Source organism: Ursus maritimus, unplaced genomic scaffold (genome assembly GCF_017311325.1).
Source record: "Ursus maritimus isolate PB19 unplaced genomic scaffold, ASM1731132v1 scaffold_5, whole genome shotgun sequence".
Lineage (NCBI taxonomy): Eukaryota > Metazoa > Chordata > Mammalia > Carnivora > Ursidae > Ursus > Ursus maritimus.
The window spans coordinates 46,933,104-46,958,315 of record NW_024426663.1 but is presented as its reverse complement, the minus strand read 5'-3'; the positions used below and the strand labels follow the sequence as shown (position 1 = coordinate 46,958,315).

General features: G+C 39.1%; 1 protein-coding gene across 1 annotated transcript in view; it reads left to right on the top strand.

Annotated features, from left to right (window-relative positions):
- SPINK5 (serine peptidase inhibitor Kazal type 5) overlaps nt 1–25,212 on the top strand; it is a 76,162-nt gene that overhangs the window by 38,047 nt on the left and 12,903 nt on the right. Inside the window, 15 exon segments of the mRNA XM_040622261.1 lie at nt 264–391; nt 2,178–2,259; nt 2,603–2,730; nt 5,461–5,509; nt 7,189–7,316; nt 8,899–8,986; nt 11,608–11,735; nt 12,383–12,446; nt 13,481–13,608; nt 15,327–15,426; nt 16,797–16,924; nt 20,033–20,105; nt 20,991–21,118; nt 21,271–21,349; nt 24,950–25,077. Coding sequence (XP_040478195.1) covers nt 264–391; nt 2,178–2,259; nt 2,603–2,730; nt 5,461–5,509; nt 7,189–7,316; nt 8,899–8,986; nt 11,608–11,735; nt 12,383–12,446; nt 13,481–13,608; nt 15,327–15,426; nt 16,797–16,924; nt 20,033–20,105; nt 20,991–21,118; nt 21,271–21,349; nt 24,950–25,077 — 1,559 coding nt within the window.

Genomic DNA, 25,212 nt, shown 5'->3' with positions numbered 1-25,212 from the left:
TTTTAGTGTGTTTAGATGATAGTGGAGTTTACTTGTCCACGTCTTTTATTACACTGTGACATCCCATTATGTCTTACGTGTTCCCGTCTGTTAGCAAATGATGAGTTCTGTTTGTTGTGTTAAATTTTACTCTTGAGAGAAACACAACTAAAGTCCTGGTGTCAAAGAAGCATAATATTAGTTTCTGCCAAAGTTGATGTTCCAGTCTTCTGCTTGGAATAGGAATAAAACGTATCCCCAGCTTGCTTTCTCTGTCTTGGCAGGAGCTGTGCAGTGAATACCGCAAGCTTGTGAGGAATGGAAAACTCCCCTGCACGCGAGAGAACGACCCTATCCAGGGCCCAGATGGGAAAATGTATGGCAACACCTGCTCCATGTGTGAGGTGTTCTTGTGAGTAGCACTACGCCTGGGAAAATGAGGGAGAGTTTTGTCCTTTCTGCTTCATTTTTTATTTTTTAATTTTAACTTTGTTATATTTTATTTCTTAAATTGTGTTTGTTTCCTGTCAACGGCATCTTTACACAATGTCATAATTATCAAAGAATAATTCCTGCTCTGTCCTGAGAGAGGGGCAATGAGGTCCACATGTAGCTGCTTCTCGTACCCTTCTAATGCAGTCTGGCTTGGTCACTGAGGTACGGTGGGTACTTCAGCCTCGTCCCTGTGTTCTAGGATTCTCTCAGTCATGTCATGTTCTTGAATACAGGTTGGTTGTTCTGATGAGGGGAAGGGAAGTTAGGAACCATCTATGTTGCCATCATGGTGAGATCACTCCTATTCAACTCCAAAGAATCATTCTTGCTTATCAGTCACTGGTTGAGTTCCTTTGGAAGTGTACAGGATGTAAAACAAGGATCTTACCCTTGCAGAGCAGGCTGTGAAGTCATCTGAAATCACACAACACATCACAAAGCGAACATATCGATATGCAAATCGGTACATTAGTTCATACACAGGACCTGGGGAAATGACTTGGAATAGAAATGATGAGTATCTGGTGAAGTGAACCCCTCCTATGTGTCTCGTCAGCTTAAACAGCTGTGGTAAAGCCTACTCTACATTCCTAACCCCACAGTTTCTCCTTCATGGTGATCAGGATTTTGCTTCATAGCACTAAGCACAGTTAATAGCTGTAAATTAGTACGTGTGACTATATGTTCAATATCTCTCTCTTCTACTAGACAGTTGTTGTTATGGAAGGGATTCTAGAAAATGTAAGCAGTGAGTTCAGATTAACTTTCTGCTGCATTTCTGTGTTCCATTATGAGAGGACCACTTCAGCAGGAAAGCAAAAACTATTTAGAAGAAATGAATAAAAACCATGTCCTTCGAGGACTGTTAAGGCTTGGTACATTTATCAAGGGGGGAGTCATGGTCTTGAAATATCCAAGTAGCTTTTGTTTTTAAATGTGGAATCAACACTAGTTCTAGGTTGTCTCTGTGGATGAAAGTGGAAACAATGAGAGAAAGCTCTGGAAGGGGTCTGGCTCAATGCCAGAAGCAACTTCCTAACCGTCTGGGGACTTCAAGGGTAGAATGACCTGTGTGGGGTTTCAAGGATGATAGAGGTAGAGAATTTACTAGCAGATTAAAGCAAAGCTAGACAGTAACCAGACATACTGAGTATTAGAAGTTGTGAGTAGTGGGAGATCAAAAAACTTCCTGTGGATTAGGGTTTAAATATGTGGTGTACATTTATCAGTTCTGTGTCCTTGGGAAAGTGATCCATTCTGTCAGTTTTCTCATTTGTAAAAGGGGTTATAAATAGTAGTTTTGTAACATGTAGTTGGGAAGATTTCATGGAATGAGCCCCAGGTCAGGCACATAGTAAGAATATAGTAAGTTGTGTTTTTGTTGTTGTTGTTGTTGTTGTTGTTGTTGTTTGTTTGTTTTGTGTTTTTTGTTTTTTAAAGAGAGAGAGAGAGAGAGAGCACAAGCAGGGGAGGAAGGTGGTGAGGAGCAGAGGGAGAGGGAGTAGGGAGCTCAATGCAGGGCTCAATCCCAGGACCCTGGGATCACAACCTGAGCTGAAGGCAGACATTTAACTGACTGAGCCACCCAGGTGCCCCAGAATTTAATAAGTACTAACTGTAATAATTAAATGGTATTTGAGGTCACTTTCAACCTGGACATTCTATGATCCTTACTGATCTCTTTTTTAATCATTCTTTTTTAGCCAAACAGAGGAAGATGAAAAGAAAAAGAAGGAAAGTGAGTCAAGAAATAAGAGAGAATCTGAAAACACAGCCCCCTTTGAGGTGAGGGGAACTTCTCCAGAAGTTGGAGGCGGAGGCATGTGGACCTGGCCTCCATAGATGGCATTCAGGAAACTCATAAATCCCCTGAAACTGTAGGAAACATTTGTACAGTCTGTGTTTGTTTATATGTGAGCATATACCCATGTGCATATGTGACTATTTCTTGGTCGAGGATGTGTAACTTTTATCATTTAAAAATAGTCATGTCTTCCCAGTTAAGAACTATTCTAAAATAAGCCAATTGCTGTTCCCCATTTAAGAAAAAAAGTCTGAACTTCAGCTATTTTTCCAGTCTGCCCCCACCTGTGTTCAAAACCTCAAACTTCCTTCCTCAATTTCACAGGAATTGTGCAGTGAATACCGCAAGTTAAGGAAGAATGGACAGCTTCTCTGCACGCGAGAGAATGACCCCATCAAGGGTCCAGATGGGAAAATGCATGGCAACACGTGCTCCATGTGTGAGGCCTTCTTGTGAGTAGAGCTCAGGACTTCAGAAAGAGAGGGAGAAGGAACTGAGGGAAGTTTTTAAACAGTTGCAAATAATGCATTTTCCTCTTCAGGGCAGTGATCATTTTTGGGTGTCACATTTAAATGAACTAAAACACACACACACACACACACACAGAAGAAAACACAAAACGAAAAAGCAAGTGGAGAGCTTTCAGATGATGATTACTGTGATCTGAAGAGAGCCATAATAATTTGTTTTAGGATATTTTAGAGGTAACTCGAGATCTTTTATTCAGAGAAGAGAATACTCTATGATAACCATAAGAATTGCTTTTAGTTTTCTGAAGGATTATCAGCTAAAATAGGAAATGGATGAGATTACATATAAAATATCATTATGGTGCATGGAAAATTTTAGGAAGAAGTTTTTTTTTTCTGTTTTAGTTCACTACCTTTCTTCTTACTCACTCTGTGTGACCTCAAGGAGTAGAATTAAAATGGTTGAGAGCTTTAGGGACACAGATTTGGGTGCAAAATGAAGATGAATTTTATAATAGTTGAAGTAGGTGAAGACTGTTTTAGAAATGGTAAAAGTTGGATGCTCATTTTCAGGCGAGTAAAATACAACTGTAGAATAAATGACAAGATGTATCCTCTCAAACAAAAGTCTATGATATTCCTTAAGGTTTTTTTATCTTATTCCCAAGGGATACTCCAGTTGATTTTCTATATACCCAGAATCTCTGAAAGGATTCAGTCATTCAGTCTCCCCTGGTGGAGAGCATTATAACCCTGAAGATTTGTCCAGTAGTGTTTGGGCATAGAAGCACTAAAAACCAAATCATCATAACCATCATTTATTGAATGCATGTAATCGGCATATACTTGCTAAAAGTTTTGCTACCTTAATCTTCACAATAAACACATGAAGTGGATCTTTCTTGTATTATCGCAAGATGACAACATAAAGGCCCAGAGAAGTTGGGAATGAGAAATAGCCGTGCAGAAAAAAAATGAAGAAAATGATGTTTTCCATTGTATGCTGTAAATGTAATACAATCATTTAGCAATGCCGTTATAACTTCTGGCAATTAATTATATTTGCCTGTAGTTAGGTTTGTCTCAGTCTCTTTTTCTTTACATTTCTTTATATTTATCTTTCGGTGACAAGGAAGTAATTCTGCCACCTAGTGGTCAGCTCTGTTGCTTCCTCTGATAATTTCCCGGTATGGAAAGAAAGTGCTTCTTTAATTTTTTAGTCAACGTAGACTCATGGTAAAGCTTAGATCAGTTTCCATATAAAGAAGTATGAGAAACATCACAGTTGGAGGTATTTTAGTAATTTTCTCCCATCACTATAAAAATTCCTTATCAAAAAGAAATATTTACTATGTCATATTTTGTGGGTATGTTAGCAAAGGCTCTTGCCTTTTTTGAGAATAATTTTTCCCTCCATAGTCTTTTTTTGCACATTTTAATACCATATGCAAACTGTCTTTTCACCTTTTTTTTTTTAAGATTTTATTTATCCATTCGAGAGAGAAAGGGAAAGCATGAGCAAGGGGAAGGGATAGAGGGAGAAAGAGAAGGAGACTCCCTGCTGAGGCTCGATCCCAGGACCCCGGAGATCATGACCTGAGCTGAAGGCAGACGCTTAGCTGACTGAGCCACCCAGGCACCCCGTCTTTTCACCATTTAAAAAAGTTTTAATTTAGGGGCACCTGGGTGGCACAGCGGTTAAGCGTCTGCCTTCAGCTCAGGGCGTGATCCCGGCGTTATGGGATCGAGCCCCACATCAGGCTCCTCCGCTATGAGCCTGCTTCTTCCACTCCCACTCCCCCTGCTTGTGTTCCCTCTCTTGCTGGCTGTCTCTATCTCTGTCGAATAAATAAATAAAATCTTAAAAAAAAAGTTTTAATTTAATCAATGAGCAAGTCTTACGTTGATTGAAACGTAACATTTTTACATATTATTTACACATTTTTACCTTTTATGGTGAAAACTTTATACATATTTAACAGGATTAAATTGTTTAGATTATAGATCCAGTTGTGCTAAACTTGATTTGCAACACTGTTAGTTACCTAAAATGGTTAAGAGCTATCACCCTCACTTTATTTCCTTCATATGCCTTTTTTTTGGAGGGTTCACTCTTAATAATAACTACAGTGATGATGATAGCGATCATTTATATCACCTTTGTCAATCATTTCATTATGTACCAGATATTTCCTCTAGTTGCTTTACACGTATCAGCTCACTTAATGCTCACAGCAATCCTATGAGAAGAATGTGGTTATTACTCCTCCTATCCCTTCCTTCCCCTTCCTCATTTAAAGATGAGGAAGGCACAGAGAGGTTCAGACATCTGTTGTGTTCCTTATGGCTCTGGACTCTGTCCTCTTTACCACCATGCTATACTGCCTCCCAGAAGCCAAATATTAGCACTTTGTAGAGAGCTGTTGCAGATGTAAAAGAATCAGCCAATAGGAAAATATTACTGCAGTGTACTTGCTGGCAGCTAATGGGTTTACTCATTAAGGGACTTTCTCTTGCACACTAGTTTCTTGAGGTGAAGTGAATCATTTCAGTTTATTTTCCAATAAAATTACAAATTGCTGTGAGTGGATCCTTGGGGGTGCTTGAGAATTGTCAAAGCAACGAATGATCAAACTGTAAATGTTAAGAATCTACTGAACTGTATTAAGACCCATTTCTTTTTCCCTCTTTTTCTTCCCCTGATCCTTATAGTCAGCAAGAAGAAAGAGCAAGAGCAAAAGCTAAAAGAGAAGCTACAAAGGTAATTTTTCTCGGGACTGCTAATGCTATGCCTTGACATTTTTTTCTTCTTAAAGTATTCTAGATACCTCATTAGCAGAAATGTTTTCCTTTTCAATTGCCATGCCTGAAATGAACAACAGCAGCAAAAAGCCTGTCACTTGTCAAAAGGGGTCTCAGTAGAAGTTTCTAGAGTACTAGTTTTATTGCATGATAATTCACATTTTGAGTTTCATTTTATAAGAAGGAGAGGGTTAACTTACTCCGTAAGGCATATTCTCCATATTTGGCTTCTCACAAGTAGCACAATAAAATCTGACTGTATGTGATGTCAGATTACTCTCATATAACGGCCATAAACAAAATTTACCTTTATGGATTTTATTACCTAATAAATGCAAAATATAGCCTAATATTTATTTGGGAAAAGTAGACACAGTTTAAAAGTCTACCTTTAAACCGACTCACTTTCTCATGAACTTTCTTTCTGTTAGTTGAAACCATCCTTTTATTGGTAATTTAGAATTGGACACTTGTTTTATCCATAATATCTGATGAGCTGCTAAATCATCTTAGATTTTCCAGTCAGTCTTAACACATTTTTTTCTTCCTTCTGCTCCTACTGTACCTCTCCTGTTTGAAATCCCCTATCCCTCTTCTTTTTCAAGGAACTCCCAGAAAGGTGTCAGTTTCTCCAAGGGCTCATACTTTTCCTCTCCTCCATATCTTTATTTTAAATATATCTTTATTTCTTAATTTAAGCATGTTTTTCTTTTCCTTCTCAGCCTTCTTAAAGACAAATTGAGATTCACTAATTTTTTTGCACATTATTCTTATTTTAATTTTTCCAGGTTTATTGAGATATAATTGACATACAACATTGTGTAAGTTTAACATTGTGTATATTGTCTTGGTTTGGTACACTTATATATTGTAAAATGATACTCCCTTAGCATTTCCTAACACTTCCATCACATAACGTTATTACATAAATACATCTCTTTTTTGTGGTGAGAACATTTAGGAGCTACTCTCTTAGCAACTTTCAATTATACTGCGTAATACTGTTGTATTGTTAACTATAATTACCATGCTGTAAAGCAGATCTCCAGAACTTATTCATCTTATAACCGGAAATGTATACCATTTGACCAGCGTCTCCCTATTTCCCCCACCCCCTGGCAAACACCACTCTACTTTCTGTTTCTATGAGTTCAGCTTTTTCAGATTCCACATATAAGTGAGATTGTACTGAATTTTTTTTTCTGTATCATTTATTTCACTCAGCAGTGTCCTCTAGTTTCACCCGAGTAGTTGGAAATGCAGGATGTCCTTCTTTCTCATGGAAGCTCAGCAGTATTCTCATTCCTCCAGGAAGCCTCTTCTTCTAGGTCCATGGAAGCCCCTCCCCTTTATAGACTGTGACATGTAACATAACACAAACATATACATTGTTCTCTGCTAATTTTGTCAGCCTTCTTCTGCACCTAGAGTGTGAGCAGAATGATGATGAGAAATATTTCTGGATCCATTCTAGTGCAAGGACAATTCTGAGTCCATGATGGAAGCTTTGTAAAGACTTATCGATTTACTGCTCCTTGTGATCGCTTTTTGTTTTTCTTCTACTCTGCGTCACTTATTCCTCAGAAGAGGCAAAGGTGCAGAAAGGGTAGACAGTCATTCTGAGAAAATATTTTCCAGGAGCTCTGCAGTGAATTTCGGAACCAAGTGAGGAATGGAATGCTTATATGCACCAGGGAGAATGACCCTGTCCGCGGCCCCGATGGCAAAATGCACGGAAACAAGTGTGCCATGTGTGCAAGCCTATTGTGAGTACCTACCCTCGTCTGTCCCACTGAATCTCTTCATCATTGATCACGTCTGAGTCTCAGTTTCTCAGAAGTGTGTAGAATATATACCATGGCTTGTATGCTATGTAAGTTTAAAAGCACAGAGACAAGACATGAAGTAATAATGAATCACACAGTGACAATGTGATTCTGTATCCAGTTATCCTTCTATCCTCTAGTTAAGTCATGGGAAAGTCTTAATTTATATTTTTAACACTTGATAATCATCATTCATAACTGAGACCATAAGTTTGATGATCTGGATACAGTAATATCTTTGTCTCTCTCACCCCTGACATTTTATGATTCTGTGAATATATTCAGCTCTTGGCTAAGGGAAAACCAGTTGCATAGAGGTTTATGAGGCCAGTAGGAAAGAAGTGTTAAAATAACCTGAATGAGAGAAGGAATGGAGAAAGTTGCATTTATCCCTTCAGGGACATTACTGTGCACAGCTGAAATAAACACTCTGTTAAGTGGTTTAGCATAGAGAGTAAAACCTGTACGAGGCAAGCCCATACAATACATGTTTATTGAAATGTCTTCTTGTGAGCCGAGTCCAAGGGACTCTTAGGCCATTGTCTTGGTGAGTGGGACCAAAACTCCATTGAGTGAGACAGTATAGGAGAAATTGACTATTACCTCCTCAGGGTCTCCTCCTTCTTAGATTCCTCATCCTCTACAGAGTCTCAGGCTAAGGTAAATGCTGAGGAAAGTGTTTAAATAATATCTGTTGAAAAGCTGCAAAGTTATTGTTGTCCCTTAACTTTCACATGTCCTTGTCCAGTCTCAGGTATGTGCACATATTTCCTTAAAGGCGAGATTGACAGACTATGCCAGTAGTGTACACAGTGACCTGAGATTTAGGACATCAAGGCTCTTTTCTCACTTGATCCATTTGTCCATGCTGTGCTGATGACTAAATGAGATGTGATCAGTGCTACAGAGTTTCCAGCTTTGATAAGCTGTGTATCAATAGAAAATGGCAAGAAAGCCAGAAGCTTAAGCTCATGATCAACCTAACATATTAATTGTTGAATCTTCTTAGACTTGGATAATTATTCTAAAACTTGAACTTCAACTTGAATATTAATCCCCTTAAACTAATATCTAAAATTTTAATTTTATAGTGAAACATGGTTTATTTTGACTATGGGCCCATCGTCTGTCTTGGTATCACCTCTGGCTTTCCTCACTGATATGGTTGCTATTTACATAGGAAAAGTTGCACGATTTTTAGAAATCAAGGTGACTGTGGCTTCTTTCAGATCACTGAAGTCACTGATTGATGGAATAAGACTGATGGAGTCAAAACTACTTGAGGGTTTAATACTGATAAAAGATCATGTTAGTTTTTTTTTTAGGGTGGATTGTATTTCATTATTATTTTGTTTATTATCTGCATTATTTGGCACAGTGATAGTATCTCTTAGACTGGGTAGATTTTTACTGAAGAGTGAATCTGACCTTGTCTGGAAGATCCTCATCCCTTTTTAAAATACATTATCATAGAGAATGGGAAATCCTGCTTAGCTTGTATCTTTTTTGTTTTTAATTGCAGCAAACTTGAAGAAGAAGAAGAGAAAAATAACGTCAAGGAAGGAAAGGACAAAGCAAAGCCTGAGAAAGTAAAAAGAGAAGCAGCGCAGGTAACTGTTTTAGATTTTAGAACATGTAAATATTCCATTCCCCTAGACTAGCCTCCCGCTCCTGCCTCCTCATCCCAGTGTCCTTAGTGACTTTACAGACTGAGAACATTTATTTGGATCCTTGTGTATGAGAAGATTCCTTCTTCCCTCTGATTTAGTTGCTTGTGTATTTGAGAAGGGTTCAGTCACCATTTTCTCCACTGACCATGTGAATTGTATTATCCCCAAGAAAGAAGTACATGTAGATGGCTATCTTGTTGTCTGAATACAAACCAATCGAGGCAGATTTCAGATTTTTCTCTGTATCTTTTTATATAAGGATGGGTAGTTCAAAACAAAACAAAACAAAACAAAACATACAAACCCTAAGTTTTAATCCCAATTAATTTCCTGTGAGATTTTGGGGAAATTACTTAACAGCATTTTTGAGCCTTGGGTTTGCATTCTCTCATGATGATGATGATGATGATGATGATGATGATGATGATGGCTATTAATTATTTAGTTGCTGCTATACGCCATAGGGTATAGCAATTTTAGGGCTGATCTTTGTAGTAACCATTCAAGGTATGTATTATTGTCTGTATTTTATAGAAGAGGACTCAGAGGCTCAGATAAGAAGTTAGGAAATATATAAAGTTAATAATTTGAGAGCCAGCAGTTGGACCACAAGTTCTGGCTATAATGTCCATGATACACCTTAGATCTTGCACCCTGTCACCATTTGTAAGATTCTGACGGGGTGTGCCTCAGGTCTTCATTTCTCCTCTCCTGTATCCTTTTATAATTTGGAAGACCTGACTTCTTAACTGTTCTCCCTGCTCTCACCTTTGTTTCTTACAATCTACCCTCAACTCAGAAACCAAAGTAATTATTTAAAAACATAAGGCAGGTTGTGCCACCCAGTGGCTTCTCATCTCACTCAGAGTAAGAACCAAGGTCCTTCTAGTGGCTTACAGTGCCATGCATGATCTGACGTCTGCCACCTCTCAGGCCTCATTTCCTACTTTCTACCCATCGCCACCCTTGTGCCAGCCACAGTGGCCGCCTTGTTGCTTCTTGGACACACCAAGCATTGATTCAAGGTATCCGTCTTATGGACTCAGTCACGTTATGGTAAAAAACCTGAACTCTGGACTTATGCTGCCAGGGCTCAAATACTGGCTGTGTCTCCCTACCAGCAAGGCAGACAGTTTTGTGTCTTATTTTCTTCACTTATAAAATATTATTATGTGTATTATTTTTATGAAGTCCCGAGGAACTTACCCATATGTATCAGCACAGTCCCTCACATGCCTTAATTCTTCAGTATTATACATGCAATGAACTTTACTTTCTGTATGGCCCCCTCATACTCAGACATAACTATCCCTTTCTTCTGTCAAAATTCTGGTCACTTTTCATGGCTCAGAATAAGTATTAGCTGCCCTCCAAAGATTTTCCCCATTTATACAATATACTTAATAGCTCTATCATCTATTATGCCAGCAATTTTCCTTTATTTCTCAATTACATTGTTGGTTTTATTCTAACTTATAGATGCTTCTATGCACTTTCTCCAAAGACTCTAAATACTCTATATTTGGTTTTTATGGTTGCTCTAACAGATTACCACAAACCTGGTGGCCTAAAGCAATACAAACCTATTATCTTTGGTTTTTACATTAGAATTCTGACCTGGGGGTGCCTGGGTGGCTCAGTCAGTTAAGTGTCTGCCTTTGGCCAAGGTCATGATCTCAGGGTCCTGGGATCAAGCCCCACATTGGGCTCCCTGCTCAGTGGGGAGCCTGCTTCTTCCTCTCTCTCTGCCTCCACTCCCCCTGCTTGTTCTCTCTCTCTCTCTCTTTTTCTCTCACTGTCAAATAAATAAATAAAATCTTAAAAAAAAAAAAAAAAGGCTGACCTAGATCTCACTGAGCTAAATCAAAGGGTTGGTAGGGCTCTGTTCCTTTCTGGAATGTCTAGGGGAAAATTTGTCTCTTAGCTTTTTCTCACTTCTAGAAGCCATCGTGCTCCTTAGCTCTTGGACCCCTTCCATCATCTTCAAAGCCAACAACGTCGCATCTCTGACTGTTCTTCTGCAGTTGTAACTCTCTCTCATTCTCTCCTGTCTCACTCTTCCAATTTTAAGGACTGACCCCTGCAGTTACATTGGGGACACTAGGATAATCCAGGAGAATCTCCCCATCTCAAGGTTCTTAATTACATCTGCAAAATCCCTTTTGCCCAGTAAGGTAATATATAGGATCTGGGTATTAGATTGGACAAATTTGGGGGGTAGAAGCTATTATTCTGCCAATCACAAATTTTTTCTTTTTTTTTTTTTTTTTACAAAAGGAACAATAGATAATTCTTCTTCGTATATCTCACGGTACCTAGCCCTGAATAATATTTGAGTTGAACTGAAGGTTTTCTAATGATATCAGTAACATAATCTTACTTTGCAGATAATGTGTGACCTGGGTCCCTGAAAAGTATCTTGGTAATATTGACCTTCTACCTCACCATTTTGGTGCATCCACTACATTTGGGAGCATTCCATCACAGTTTTCAGAGGGGTGCTGTGGAGGAGTTATCCAGTATTTAATTACCTGATTCTTAAATCCACCTTCATTTGGCAGGAGCTGTGCAGTGAATACCGTAACTATGTGAGAAACGGACGACTCCCGTGCACCAGGGAGAACGACCCCATTGAAGGCCCAGATGGGAAAATGCATGGCAATACGTGCTCCATGTGTGAAGCCTTTTTGTGAGTCGAGCCTCAGCCACTGCTGCTGAGTGTGGGAGAAGATAGGCCTGGGGCAGGCAAGGGAGGTCATACTGAAGGTTTTCTCGAGGAAGTAGATTTGGAAGCTATCTTTGCGTGGTGTTCAAGGATTTACAGTTATAAAGCCATATACTTTGTGCATTTCTTTGAGGTATTCTCAGTGTTCTAAAATGTACTTGAATTGCTCCAGGGAGGACCATGTGCTCACAGCAGATTCCCCCAGAGTTAATGGCATATAAGGACTGGGATACCTGTTCCCTGCATACATACTACCATGAATAATCCAAAGATGTGATTACTAGGCACTAACAAATTGAAAATTTGCTGACATCTAGTAAATATTTTCAAGCATCCTCGTTGCTTTTTGGAAAGAAGAACAATATCTTTATTTTCCAGAAGAATGTGGTGCTAAAAATTTGTTTACTGGTTGCTATGACCCATGTGTCTTATTTTTTAAACAACATTAAAAACAAAAAACAATATGGAGAGCTGTGCATGTACCTTCCTACTCCCAAGCTCAGTTGATAGAGGTATGGAAATAATGAGATATTTCTATCTGGAGAGATTTCCCCTTTAGGATAATAGGTAATAGGTGCTAGGAATGATTCTCCCCTCTCCCCCTCCTACAGCCAGCAAGAAGCAAAAGAAAAAGAAGCTGAATCCAGAACAAAAACTAAGAGAGAAGCTGAAAAGGTAGTTATCCTGGAAGGTTAATACCACAGTGAAGGATGAGTTTTTGCAGTTTCTCTATGAAAACAAACAAACAAACAAAAACAAAACATAACAAAAAAAAACCATGGAATTACTGAAAGCCTATGTAAGAGAACTCAAGGTTCAACTAGTCTAGGATTTGACAGAATTTTCTTAAAGGACCAGATAGTAGACATTTTAGGTTGTGGCCGTTCAGTCTCTGTCCCAACTCTGCTGTCATAGCTGTTAAGCAGCCATAGGTAATAATGCAGATAAAGGGGCGTGGATGTGTTCCGAGAAGACTTTATTTACAAAACTAGGTGGTGGGCCAAATTTTGCTTATAGACCATAGTTTGCTAACATCTGATTCACCTCATTCCCATATTTTTAATTGAAGATTTAAAATCCAGAGAGAAGGAAAAAACTGCAGTGGGACTGTTGGCATCAGATTCCACATCTTTATTTTTCAGAGTTCTCACAGTTAAAAAATGGAAACAAAAGAGTTCAAACCTAGACCTCTAGACCCAAATCTAGCATTATTCCTAATCCACTGTGTCGTTTTGAATGACCACATTAGATCACATCAGTTGTGTTCTTCACTTTATCTTTAATTATTTCTGGTGCCAGCATTTTGGGGGAAATAAAAATAATACATTGGCACACTAGAATAATCTGGGATGATATGTTCTGGGTTTCAAAAAAGTTAATTCAAGTAGATTTTTTTCAAGTTTGAGGTCATTTGTTTGTCCCGATCAAAGATGAGTGGCCAGTTCTCAAAGAACCCAGCTTATTAAGGGCTTCTTTCTTATGTGTGGGTGCAGATTCAGTATGGATTTGGGGCTAAATCTCAAGGAAAAAGAAAGAGAAACTTCTTTTTAAGTCATGTGTGTTTAGTAGGAATTGTATGAAACAATTGTCAGGAAGAAAAATACCCAGAGGTCATTTTCTGTTCCTGTTTTACTGGGAAGCACTTGGAAGGAACCTAACAAAGTAATTTATAAAAAATACCCACACTCTTGCCTTTTCTCCTCCTTTAGGATACATGCAGTGAATTTCGGAGCCTTTTGCAAAATGGAAATCTTTTCTGCACACGAGAAAATGATCCCGTGCGTGGCCCAGATGGCAAGACCCACGGCAACAAGTGTGCCATGTGTAAAGCTGTCTTGTGAGTGCACAAATGAAGCTCGTGCCGGGGGGGTTGGCAGAGTTGGGGAGACAGAGAGCCAGGAAGATAATGTCTATTGTGTTTCTCCTTTCTTCACATATAAAGGGAGCAAATGATTCCCTGTAGAGCATTTTTGGGCAAATCTTTCTTTATAAAGGCCAAGTTTCACAATTCTAGAACTAGACAATATATGACCAGGGTATTACATTCTCTATAAATTCTGGAATAGAGCCTACCTATTAATAGATCACAACATCTTTCTTGGTAAGATTTTAAGTCCTTTGCTGTCTGATGGATCACTTCTTTACATTATCTTTTAAATACCTCTGGGAAGATAATAAACATATTTTACTGTCAGTTTAACTTTCTACCTGTGTTCTTGAAAATATCACATTTTTCGCAAAATGAAAAAAGTTCTTTACACAAAGTTCAGAAGTACACATAAAATATTTCAGTCATTCAATAGCCATTTACTGAACATCGACAACGTATAATGGGAATAATGATTGTACATAGATGGCTGAAATAGACTTCTCAGAAACCATACAGTTGACTAAGGATTACACATGGGTACAAGTTCACATAATACAGTGGAGGATGGGCGCCCAGGTGACTCAGTCAGTGGAGCATCTGATTCTTGGTTTCGGCTTAGGTCATAATCTCAGGGTCTTGGGATCAGCCCCACATCAGACTCTGCACTTAGTGGGGAGTCTGCTTCTCTCCCTCTTCCTCTGCCCCTCCCTCTGCTCTCTCTCTAAAGTAAATAAATAAATATTTTTTAAAAATACGAAGGAGGACTTACTAAATGATAAATGATGTATTCAATGTGTTCTAGTACTTCAAGGAAGAGAGAGTTAATAAGTTTTATGGGAGAGTAGACCTGGACTTTATAATTTGGATAAGAAGGGAACAGTCCAGGAAGGAATGGGAGGAGAAGAAGGAAAAAGCATAGTAAAGCTCTAAAACTTAGGAAACAGTATTAATAGTAAAGAACAAGTCATTTAATTTCATTAGAACTTAGCCACTTTGCTGGGTTTGAATGCCAGATCATGGATCTATATATCGTGGGAAGCTGCTAAAATTTTTCAGGTAGGAGAGTAAGTGGCATAAATATGGTTCCTTTGGGAAGATTGATATGTTGGCAGTAAAAAGGGAAAAAAGAGAGGGAAAGGACTGAGATTCGGAATGCTGCTGGTGGTGGAAGGGGTTTGCAGGAATCCGGAGCAGTAACTAGAGTGAGAGAAATCAGAGAGAAGGTGAGACGTGAAATAAGTGTCATGGTGGCAACAACTGTGGGAGCTGAGAGGCGGGAGCAGGGCCATTGTTTTGTTCTTCATGAAAGGTAGAAAATCCAGGAACAAGAGCACATCTGGTAGAAAAGATAATTATTCTTGGACCTCTTGGCTCCGAGGTATATGAGAAGAATCCAGGTGGGAGTCACAGTGAGCATTTATGAAGGGCTGATAAGTCGCTCACGTGGTCTCAATTGTGTTTCCGTACATGTTGGTTTTCCTGTACAGCAGGGAGAGCTCTTCCAGGCAGAAGGACTCCACGTAATTCATCTTTCTGTTTTCAGAGGAGGGCCTGCAACATGGTAGATGTTCGGTAAATGCTGGTGAATTCTATACAAATCTAATTTGGTCACAGGATGAGGAACTCGCAGAAATGCAGTCCACTGTTAATCTATTATTCCCTACCTCCCCCTTTCTAATCTCCAGCCAGAAAGAAGATGAAGAAAGAAAGAGAAAAGAAGAGGAAGATCAGAGAAATGCTGCGGGGCATAGCTCGCACGGCAGCGGTGGACGAGGGGAAGCTCAGGTGAGAGAACCTCTGATTTGCACAAGCAGGGTGGACGCAAGTCACTGACGAGGGGAGCGGATGCCATGCTGGGTGTGAAAGCGTCCTTGGAAGGACAGGGGACTTCCCCCTTGAAACTGTAGGGTAATATCTCGGTAATTTTTCATCTCTCTAGGGCTCATTTTGACTTCTTTAAACCTGGAAATAATTAACATGTTGACATCATCCCAGTCTCCTGACCCTTTTTTACATAATGTAGCTCTCATGCCAATAATTGATCACAGGAGAGACCATGGCATTCTCTCAGGAGAGACTTCTAGGCGTTCCACGTCAGCATCACATGCTCTTCCTTTTCTATTATTATTCTCTCTTTCCCTNAGCGCAGCTGGGTGTTAGAGGCAGATTTTCTGTTGGGATCCAAGGCAGCACAATATGGTGACAGCAGGGTTTTCAGAGCCAGATAGTCTGGGGTACGACCCTGCCCCTGCCAGGCAGGACTCGTGCAGCATGGAATGAATTACTTCATCTCCCTGAACTCTAGTTTCCCTTCTTCAGCAGCACTCTTACAGGGATAAAATAAAATAAGTTAGGCAAGTTTTTAACACATTTGCTGAGACATTTTGAAGGGTCAGAATGACAGTAATTGCCTGTAAGCCCCCTCCTCGGGCCTGTGCACACCGCTGCATAAGATGACAGCTTTGATTTCTCTTCTTACGACCTTGGGATATCAAGACCATCTTTTTGCTTCCAAATCTGACACAGGCTCAACATATGTCTTTGATAAATTCTGGCTCTTCTGTTTTTCCATCTTTCTCCTTAAGGAGGCTACATCCTCACTGTTAGGGAGAGCTGGTAAGGCCCTTTGTCTCTCTTCTCCACAGTTGGCTTGAGCCTGTCTTCCTTAGCAACTTTTTTTTTCTATAAACACCAGATAACAAATATTTTAGGCATTCTGAGTCATATAGTCTTTGCTGCTTCTATTCAGTTCTGCCGTTGTTGTCAGAAAGCAGCCATAAATATACCTGAGTGAGTGAGGTTGTGTTTCAAGTTTTATTTATAAAATCCCATATATAAAAACAGGCAGCAGGACAAATTAGTCCTGTAGACTATAGTTTGCGGACCCTTCATACATGCTATTAAATCACAGCCAGCTTGATAATTTCCCTGTGTAGAACCTTAAAAGCAGTGTTATTATCCATGACAACTGACATCTTAGAATATGGGTAATTCCAGCCCCCTTTCTCTGTGGAGAGCAGTGGTAAGGTGTTACATATAAGAGGAGGTATATCAGAACTTCTCTTACTCAAGTGGTTTTGAGTGAAGTTTGTTAAACTTAACAGCAGTACACTAGTTCAGGTAATCCAGAGACCGACTTTCCTCTCCTTTTTCAGGACCAATGCGCAGAGTATCGGGACAAAATGCAAAATGGAAAACTCAGCTGTACTCGGGAGCGTGATCCCGTACGTGATGCTGACGGCAAGTCGTACAACAACAAGTGTACCATGTGTAAAGCGATACTGTAAGTACTTCTGTCCACCGGCAGTGTGAAAGATAGTCACCACCTCCTCCTGAATGACTGGCTCTTTCTTGTTTACTTACCACTCCCTCCAGGAAAATTATTCTTTTTTGTTAATTCCCAATTATTGTCTCTTCTTCATGTATCCCCTAAGGAACAACAAGCCCTAGAACTGGCAGCTAATCAATGTCTGATTCCTAGTCTATTTTTTCTATCATAATTCTGTGACCTGTCAGTGCCATCATGGTAGATAGTTGTGCCTTAGAACATATAAGGCCTAAATCCTGTGGAGAATTTGTGAAGGTCATTTGGGATAGTTCATAGGCATAGTTGAAGAGGGTTGTTTCTTATGTGTATACAACACATTTATTGTATAATCCAAGGTGTGTTTCTTCTATTTTCCCATCGTGAATGGGAGTCCCCTATTACCCAACTCAGCCACACCTGATTTGTGGTACTGAGGCAAGTAACAGAATCACTGCTGTGTATTAAGGTAGTTTTCTAAGTGACCTCGATGGGTACTCGTAGTTCTAAAATTTGATGCCTATAGCATAATGCTATTAAGTATAGCATTTAATTGATGTGTGTTTAACAAGTAATGCTTCTCCACACATACACCGTTTTCACCTTTCTCCTCGAAAAGAAATTACAATCTTGTGACAGTATAGGCCATGTGAGAAAATCTAATTAATGCAAATGTTGCATTTGACAGATGAGAAAACCTGAAATTTTTTTTAAGTTCATGGGGGCGTGAACTTCAGAGCTGAAACCAGAATTCAGTTCCTCTGAATACCAGCCTAATATTTATTCACATTATGAAAAGTCTTTAATAGAAGCAGGGCAGTAGAGCAGAACAGTGCTGGGCTTTTAGCATCAGATGATTTCAGCTTCATGTTCCACGCCAGGTTATTTCACTTCCCCAGGCTTCCTCTGCTTGTAATTATAATGGGGGTAGAGGCAACAATAATCATCAGAGCCACATAATATTTCTTTTGAAAGTTCAATGAGAAGAACCATGTAAAACTCTTAATACAGTGCCTTGCACAAAGTAGGCACGCAGTAAATGTGAATTGTCACTCTTAACACCATCATTCGTGTTCAGTAATACGTAACAGCATAACTAATTTATGATCTCTTACACTATGCTGTTACCCTTTTGCACAACTTCTACTTTGCAGATATGACTAACATAATCGAGATAGCTTTTTACTTATGACTTTGTTTCTTTTTGCATCACATATTAATAGTAGATAATTTGGTTAAGGAACAAATGATTCTCAGATGCAGAAAATTATGAGGACCAAATTTTGCCATTGTAATCAGTGTCTTCTACGTTATAAGATACTCACCTGGAGTATTTAACAAAACACAACACAAATGGAATATTTTTTACGATCTTTGGAAATCATTCATCTGACAATAAATGATTTTTGATTGTCTGCTATGCAACAGGCACTACTCATGGACAAGCATTCTTGATGTGAACAAAACAAAGTTCCTGCCATGGAACTACAATATAATATAGAAAAGACAGATTATAAACAAATAAGGAAATAACTACATGGCACAAGGCCTTTTAGTAATGAGGAAAATAAAGCAGAACAAGGCAACAGAAAGGGATTTCAGTTGCTGCTTTGTTTGTGGTGTTCAGGGAAGGCCTGATATGTGAGGGATACCTGTAAAATTGAGTGAAGTGAACCATCTGGACATCCGGAGGAAGAAAGTTTTGTTTGTTTTTTTTTTTAAAGATTTTATTTATTTATTTGACAGAGATAGAGAAAGCCAGCGAGAGAGGGAACACAAGCAGGGGGAGTGGGAGAGGAAGAAGCAGGCTCATAGCAGAGGAGCCTGATGTGGGGCTCGATCCCACAACACTAGGATCACGCCCTGAGCCGAAGGCAGACGCTTAACCACTGTGCCACCCAGGCGCCCCTGGAGGAAGAAAGTTTTAGGCAGAGCAAGAACTAATGCAAACTTCTGAAGATGTAAAATTACCAAGCTCAAGAAACAGAAAGGAGGTCATCATGTCCCAAAATTATTACATGGAAAATTGTAGAAAATGAATTTGGAGAGATCAAATAAGGCATTTTTAGGCCAAGAGAAGGACATTGGATTTTATTCTATATGTGATCAGAGGTCACTGGAGCTTTTGATCAGAGCCGTGATTATCACTAGAATTCCACTAAACTGAATCATTACTGTACCCTCTTCTTCCTATAGTACTTGATTAAAATGTCATGACTTTATATATGTTTGAATCTTCAGGATATGTTTTACTACCACTTTACTACACAAAGGGAACTCCCTAAAAAATATATATATATTCGTGTTATATACATTCATACACATGTTTGTTTTGTGTACAAAACCAAATGAAACTTTGAAAGAAGAATGACCTGGCTTGTTAAAAATCAGGCTAGAATCCCAGTCTAGATCTTGTCAGTAAACCTGTTGGGATGGTCAGTGGATCTGAATTTTTAAAAATCTCAGTGTTTCTTAATGCACATGAAAACTTAGGGGACCACTGACATAAATATTTTATCAGAAAAGTAAGAGATTAACAACAACAACAACAACAAAACATGATCCTAAGGTACTTTCTAGATTACTTGTTTTCTATCTTGGGCTCCATACTTTAAGAAATAATATTCTAATGGGTTGCCTTACTCATCAGAGCATTAGAATGGTGAGTTGGTGGTGAATTAAAAACCACAACTTATGATGAAAAGATGAGGACACTGGGCTTAAGACCTGAAACTTGCCTCTGAATATCTGATGGGTTAATATCAAGAAGAGGTAATGGAATCAGCAAACCTGTTCTGTGTTGTCCTGGGATTGTGAATGAAGTAAGGCTGAAGGACAGAAGTTAGACAGAGTTAAATCTGGACACAAATAAAGGACACTTTGAAATTACTTGAGTTGATCTACCTATAATATCTACCTTACATACCCTATGATGAGGAAGATTCCTAATAACCGAACTGACTATCTGCCTCAGGGATGCACAGAGATTCTCTGTGAAGGAGGTGGTTTAGGATACCCAAACTTAAATGCTACTTCCAAACCTAAGTCTGGGTTAACAGGATGACCATTGACTCTTTTCTCTTCCAGGGAAAGAGAAGCAGAGGAAAAAAATCAGCATTCCAGCTACAGATCAAATGGAACTGAATCTGCATCAGAAAAGGTGAGTCGCTAACTAGATTTTGACAAGAATGGTCTTTCTGTAAGTCAATGCTTGGCAATCAAAAATATGGAAAGAGAATGTCAATGTTGCCAACCAAGATCTTTGCCCTAAGAAGGTCAGAAGCCATCATACACGTCAGTATTGCTGGTAACTTGTTCAGTGTAGAAATTTAATGCCAAATGGGAATCTTTCAGTCTAACATTATTGCAAAGCACTTTTAAAATAGTAGTTTACTTTATTGTCTCAACAACCTGGTCAAATACATTTTTTAACTTTATTTTATACATAGGGAGAATGAGGCTCAGCTGCTGTAACAAATTACTATTAACAGTGCCTTAAAATGACACAAATTCATTATCATGCCTTTCTGGAATTTGGAAGTCTCATTGTGTTAAAACCAAGGTGTCAGCAGCACTGTGTTTCTTTGTGGAGACTCTAGGGAAGATCTGTTTCATAGCCTCTTCTAATCACTAGAGGCTGCCGGCATTCCTTGGCTCGTGGCCACCTTTAAAATCAGCAGTGGCCAGTTGAATTGTTTTCATGCTGCATCACTCTGATACTGACTTTCCTGCCTCAATCTTTAACTCATGAGAACCTTTGTGATTACACTGGGCCACCCAGATAATTCAGGATAATATCTCCATGTTAAGGGCAGCTAATTAGCCATCTTAATTCTATCTTCAGTCTTAATTTTTCCTTACCATATAAGACTAATTTTTACAGGTCCCAGGAATTAGAATGTGGATGTGTTTGTAGGTCATTATACTGCCTCCCAGCAAGTTAAGTGGCTGCCTAACTCTAGAATCAAAATCTTCAGATTTTTCAAGCCCAATCAAATACTATGTGAAAACAGTCATTTCCAGTATAATCTTTCTGTCTTTTTAGGACACGTGTGATGAGTTTAGAAGCCAAATGAAAAATGGACAACTTATCTGTACCCGAGAAAGTGACCCTGTCCGGGGTCCAGATGGCAAGACACATGGCAATAAGTGTGCTATGTGTAAGGACAAACTGTGAGTATTTTCAAAAATGGGCCTTTAATTGTGAATATTGAAGTATGATAATCATTTCTCAGCAGTTTGAGAGAATGACTTCTTTTTAAAAACAGATCTAATCACTAATGAGTTTGCTTTGGCTGAAATGTTCTTTCCATTTTTTCTTCAAGGGAAAGGGAGGCAGCTGAAAATAAAAAGAAAGACAAGGACAACTTGAGAAACACAGGAGAAAAAAGCAATGAAAACCAGGTAGCATGTGTTAGATATACTAATATCTAAAGCTGGAAGCTTGGTTGTAAGGTTAATTCGTTAAACAAATATTTATGGAATGCTTACTCTGTCCCACTCATTGTGTATATAATAATGAACAGGAGAGCATGGCCAGATCTTGCGAAGAAATAGCATGCTATTCAATGCCCTGAAAGCAGCTCTGATACAATTACCACCTATTTGCAGGACCAATGACAATCAACAAACTATTGATATTATCAAAAGGATTTCTTCTCTGAAGTTTTATTTTTTTTTAAACATTTATTTATTTATTTGAGAGAGAGCATGTGCGTGTAGGTGCGGGGAGGGGCAGAAGGAGAGACTCTCCAGCAGACGCCCCGCTGAGCACAGAGTCCAACATGGGGCTCCATCTCACCACCCGTGAGATCTCCACCTGAGCCAAAACCAAGAGTCAGATGCTTAACTGACTGAGCCACCCAGGTGCCCCTCTTCTCTGAAGTTTTAAAACAAATAATTAAGCAAATAGATACCAAAATTACAAACAAGAAAGCAAATATCAAAAACTTGAAGCTCCAGATCATAAATTCTTGACTTGGCGTTCCAGTGCCATCTTGTATTCAGTTAGGGCTTTAAAAATAACGTTTGATGCTTTACAGCACTAACACACAGAATATGACACAGCACAATCTCTTCTAATCCATCCATGGACCCCAGATAGAAAAGAGAAATCATCAAGTTTCCCCAGGGAAGTTTTCTGGTTAATGAATGTTCATGAGGGAACTTTTCATTAGGTCTTCTACTGACTTACAAAATGAACCATTAATAGTAATTTTCTTTCTTAAAAAATATGTTGGGAATATCTATTATGCATTTTGGTAAATGACTGGTCTTGAGATAAGATTTTATTGTACAACTTCAAATCATCTGTACTGGCCATCTATTCTATTTATAATCTTGGTCAATATTTTTCTTTTTTTAATATCCATTTTAGAAATTTCAAACAAAAAAATGCTCTATATATTCATATATGAAAAATATCCATTTTGTGTGTTTGTGTGGCAAAACGAGAGCTATGGTCTTATCTACATCTGCAAAGTTAAATTTTTTACAAAGCACATGCATTATCATATTTAAGCCTGCTGTTCTGAACAAAAGATTCACAACAGCTATGTTTCAGTTTCAAAAAGAAAAGAAAAGTTTATTATTAGTATAGAAACCTAATAGGAACAGAAGAGGAAGGCAGCTGAAAATAAAAAGAAAGACGAGGACAACTTGAGAAACACAGGAGAAAAAAGCAATGACATAGATGAAAGTCATAGTAGGCAATAAATGAGAATAAGGCAAAGTTACATCAAATCAGGTGCTTACAACATCCAACCTTCTTAGCTGGGGAAGCCCATGGGAACAGCCAGGCTGGAGTCCCGGCTGAGAGGCCTGGGCTGAACATCCTCCTCTCAGGTGAGACTTCCAACCAACCCTCCCCATAAGGGCCATATTTACAGGGCAAATAATAGGGTTTGAAATTAAACATTTGTCTGCCTACCTGCAGTTTACAGTGAACTGCATTTCTATGTTACCATGTTTCTATATTTTCAAGGAGCCTGGGCTATGTCTGTCTGCCTCCCCTCCTGGATTCCCTTCTAGGGGTCCAGCCCAGCCTTGAGCAGGAGGGGGTGTGAGACAAGATTTGTGGCTCTTGGCACCCAGAACAGAAGGGCCGTATGGAGGGCAGATAATATATTTCAAACAACCAGGCTCCCAAGGTTGTTCACACAGCATGAGTCTCACAAACAGCGTTCCTTAGCCTGCCTGTGTACATGTGGGTCCATGTGGTCGGTTATGAGGGACAAATCATAATAAATTTATCCATACAGGCCACCTACCCAGTACAAACTTCCAGTTCTAGAATAAATGTCAGGGAGATATAATGTCTACATGGAAATACAGTCAGTAACATTGTGGTAACTTTGTATGGGTACAGATGGTAACTAGACTTATTGGGGTGGCCAGTATGCAGATGTCAAATCACTATGTTGTATATCTGAAACTAATATAGTATCAATCATACCTCAGTGAAAAATAAATAAGCCTTCCCCAAATCTATGCAGTAGGTGGTATTGTTCCAGTTTTTCAGTTGAGAAAAATTCAGATAAGTTAACTACACAGAGATGATCGATAGAAGAGCCAGAGATTGCACCCATAAAGCAAAGACAGAAGTACGGGCAGACGGATGTTATCATAAACATATATGTGTGTGAGATTTTGTGTAGCTGGAAAAGTAAATAATTCTAGCAACTTCCAAAAATGATGGCTGTGAGAAATTTAATATTTTGATCAAGTATTTAATTCCAGAGAACTTTTTTAATGCTGCAGATAAAAGTAGGTCTAGAGTTTTCATGGGTATCACAATTTAAAGAAAGGACAGGGGCACCTGGCTGGCTCAGTCAGTTGAGCGTCTGACTCTTGATGTTGGCTCAGGTCATGATCCTCAGGGTCATGAGATCGGGCCCCACGTTGGGCTCTGCGCTCAGCGTGGAGTCTGCTTGTCTCTCTCCCTCTGCTCCTCCTCCCAGTCACCCTCTCTCTCTCTCTCTAAAATAAATAGATAAAATATCTCAAAAGAAAGAAAGAGAGAAAGGGAAAGAAAGGGAGGGACGGAGGGAAGAAGGAATGGAGGGAGGGAGGAAGGGAGGAAAGGAGGAAGAAAGGAAGGAAGTTGGGAAGGAAGTGAGGAAAAGAGGGAGGGCTGGAGGGAGAGAGGGCAACTGCCATCCACGTTACTAGCAGTATTTTTCAAGGTAATTTTCTCGTCTTTCCTTTGGCTCTTTGAGCTTACAGGTAGTTTATGACAAATTTCTGTAGATGTCCAAAAATTTCATTAGAGGCCAGATCCTGTGGATTCATTTTCACTGTCTTCTTTTTAAGGTTCTTATTTTTCAGTGAATATAAAAGGCAGCTTTATCTTTTTACAAGTGTTTAGGAGTTTTATTCTCTGCTAGGTAAAAGCACAGAAAATAACAAAGCTTGTTAGCAGATCTCTGATCACAATTCCAACATTGACTTTACTTAATCACTCTGAGCCTTATTTTCTCCTCTATAAAATGAGAATAATGAGGGTTTATCATCTATAAAATGAAGATAATGAGTGTTTTATCTTGTGTACTCGTAAGTCCATTAGGGCACACAACAAAATGCCTGGCATATAATAAAATATTATTTTGTTCTTGAGGAACAGAGCTAAATGTCTTGCCAAAAGAGCGTCTATCAGTTCATTCCAGGGCTTTCTTATGTGTGGAGTAATGAGTACAGCTTCAGGGAGATAGGTTTGGAGCTCAGCCTGCTAAAAATTATGTTAATACAGTACAGGCTGCCTGACGCAGTAGTGAAATTCCCCTGAGACAAGGTAATTATTGGAGAGGGATGCTATGGAGAGGATTCTAGCTTCCTAAGCAAATATTGAATAAAGAGCCTTTGAAACACATTCCGTCTCTAAAATTTTGTTTTCTCTAGATTTTTATTCCCCCCACCCCCAAGTATTATGTTATATCTCACAAATCATGTTTGAGTTTTAGAGATCAAACTATCATGGTAACATCTTTTTTCTGTTTCTCTTGGCAGGATCAGTGCCACGAGTTCCGGAATATGGTGAGAGAAGGGAAGCTTATCTGCACCAGAGAAAATAACCCTGTTCGAGGTCCATATGGCAAGATGCACGTCAACAAGTGTGCTATGTGTCAGAGCATCTTGTACGTGAAGAGGTTTATTGATCAGTGTGATGGGGTGTGCTTGTTTGCAAGAAGATCTTTTTAATTTAAAACTTAAGGCCCTGGGCATTGCACATGAAAAACATACTAGGCCTTCACTTTAGAAGAGGACAGTGA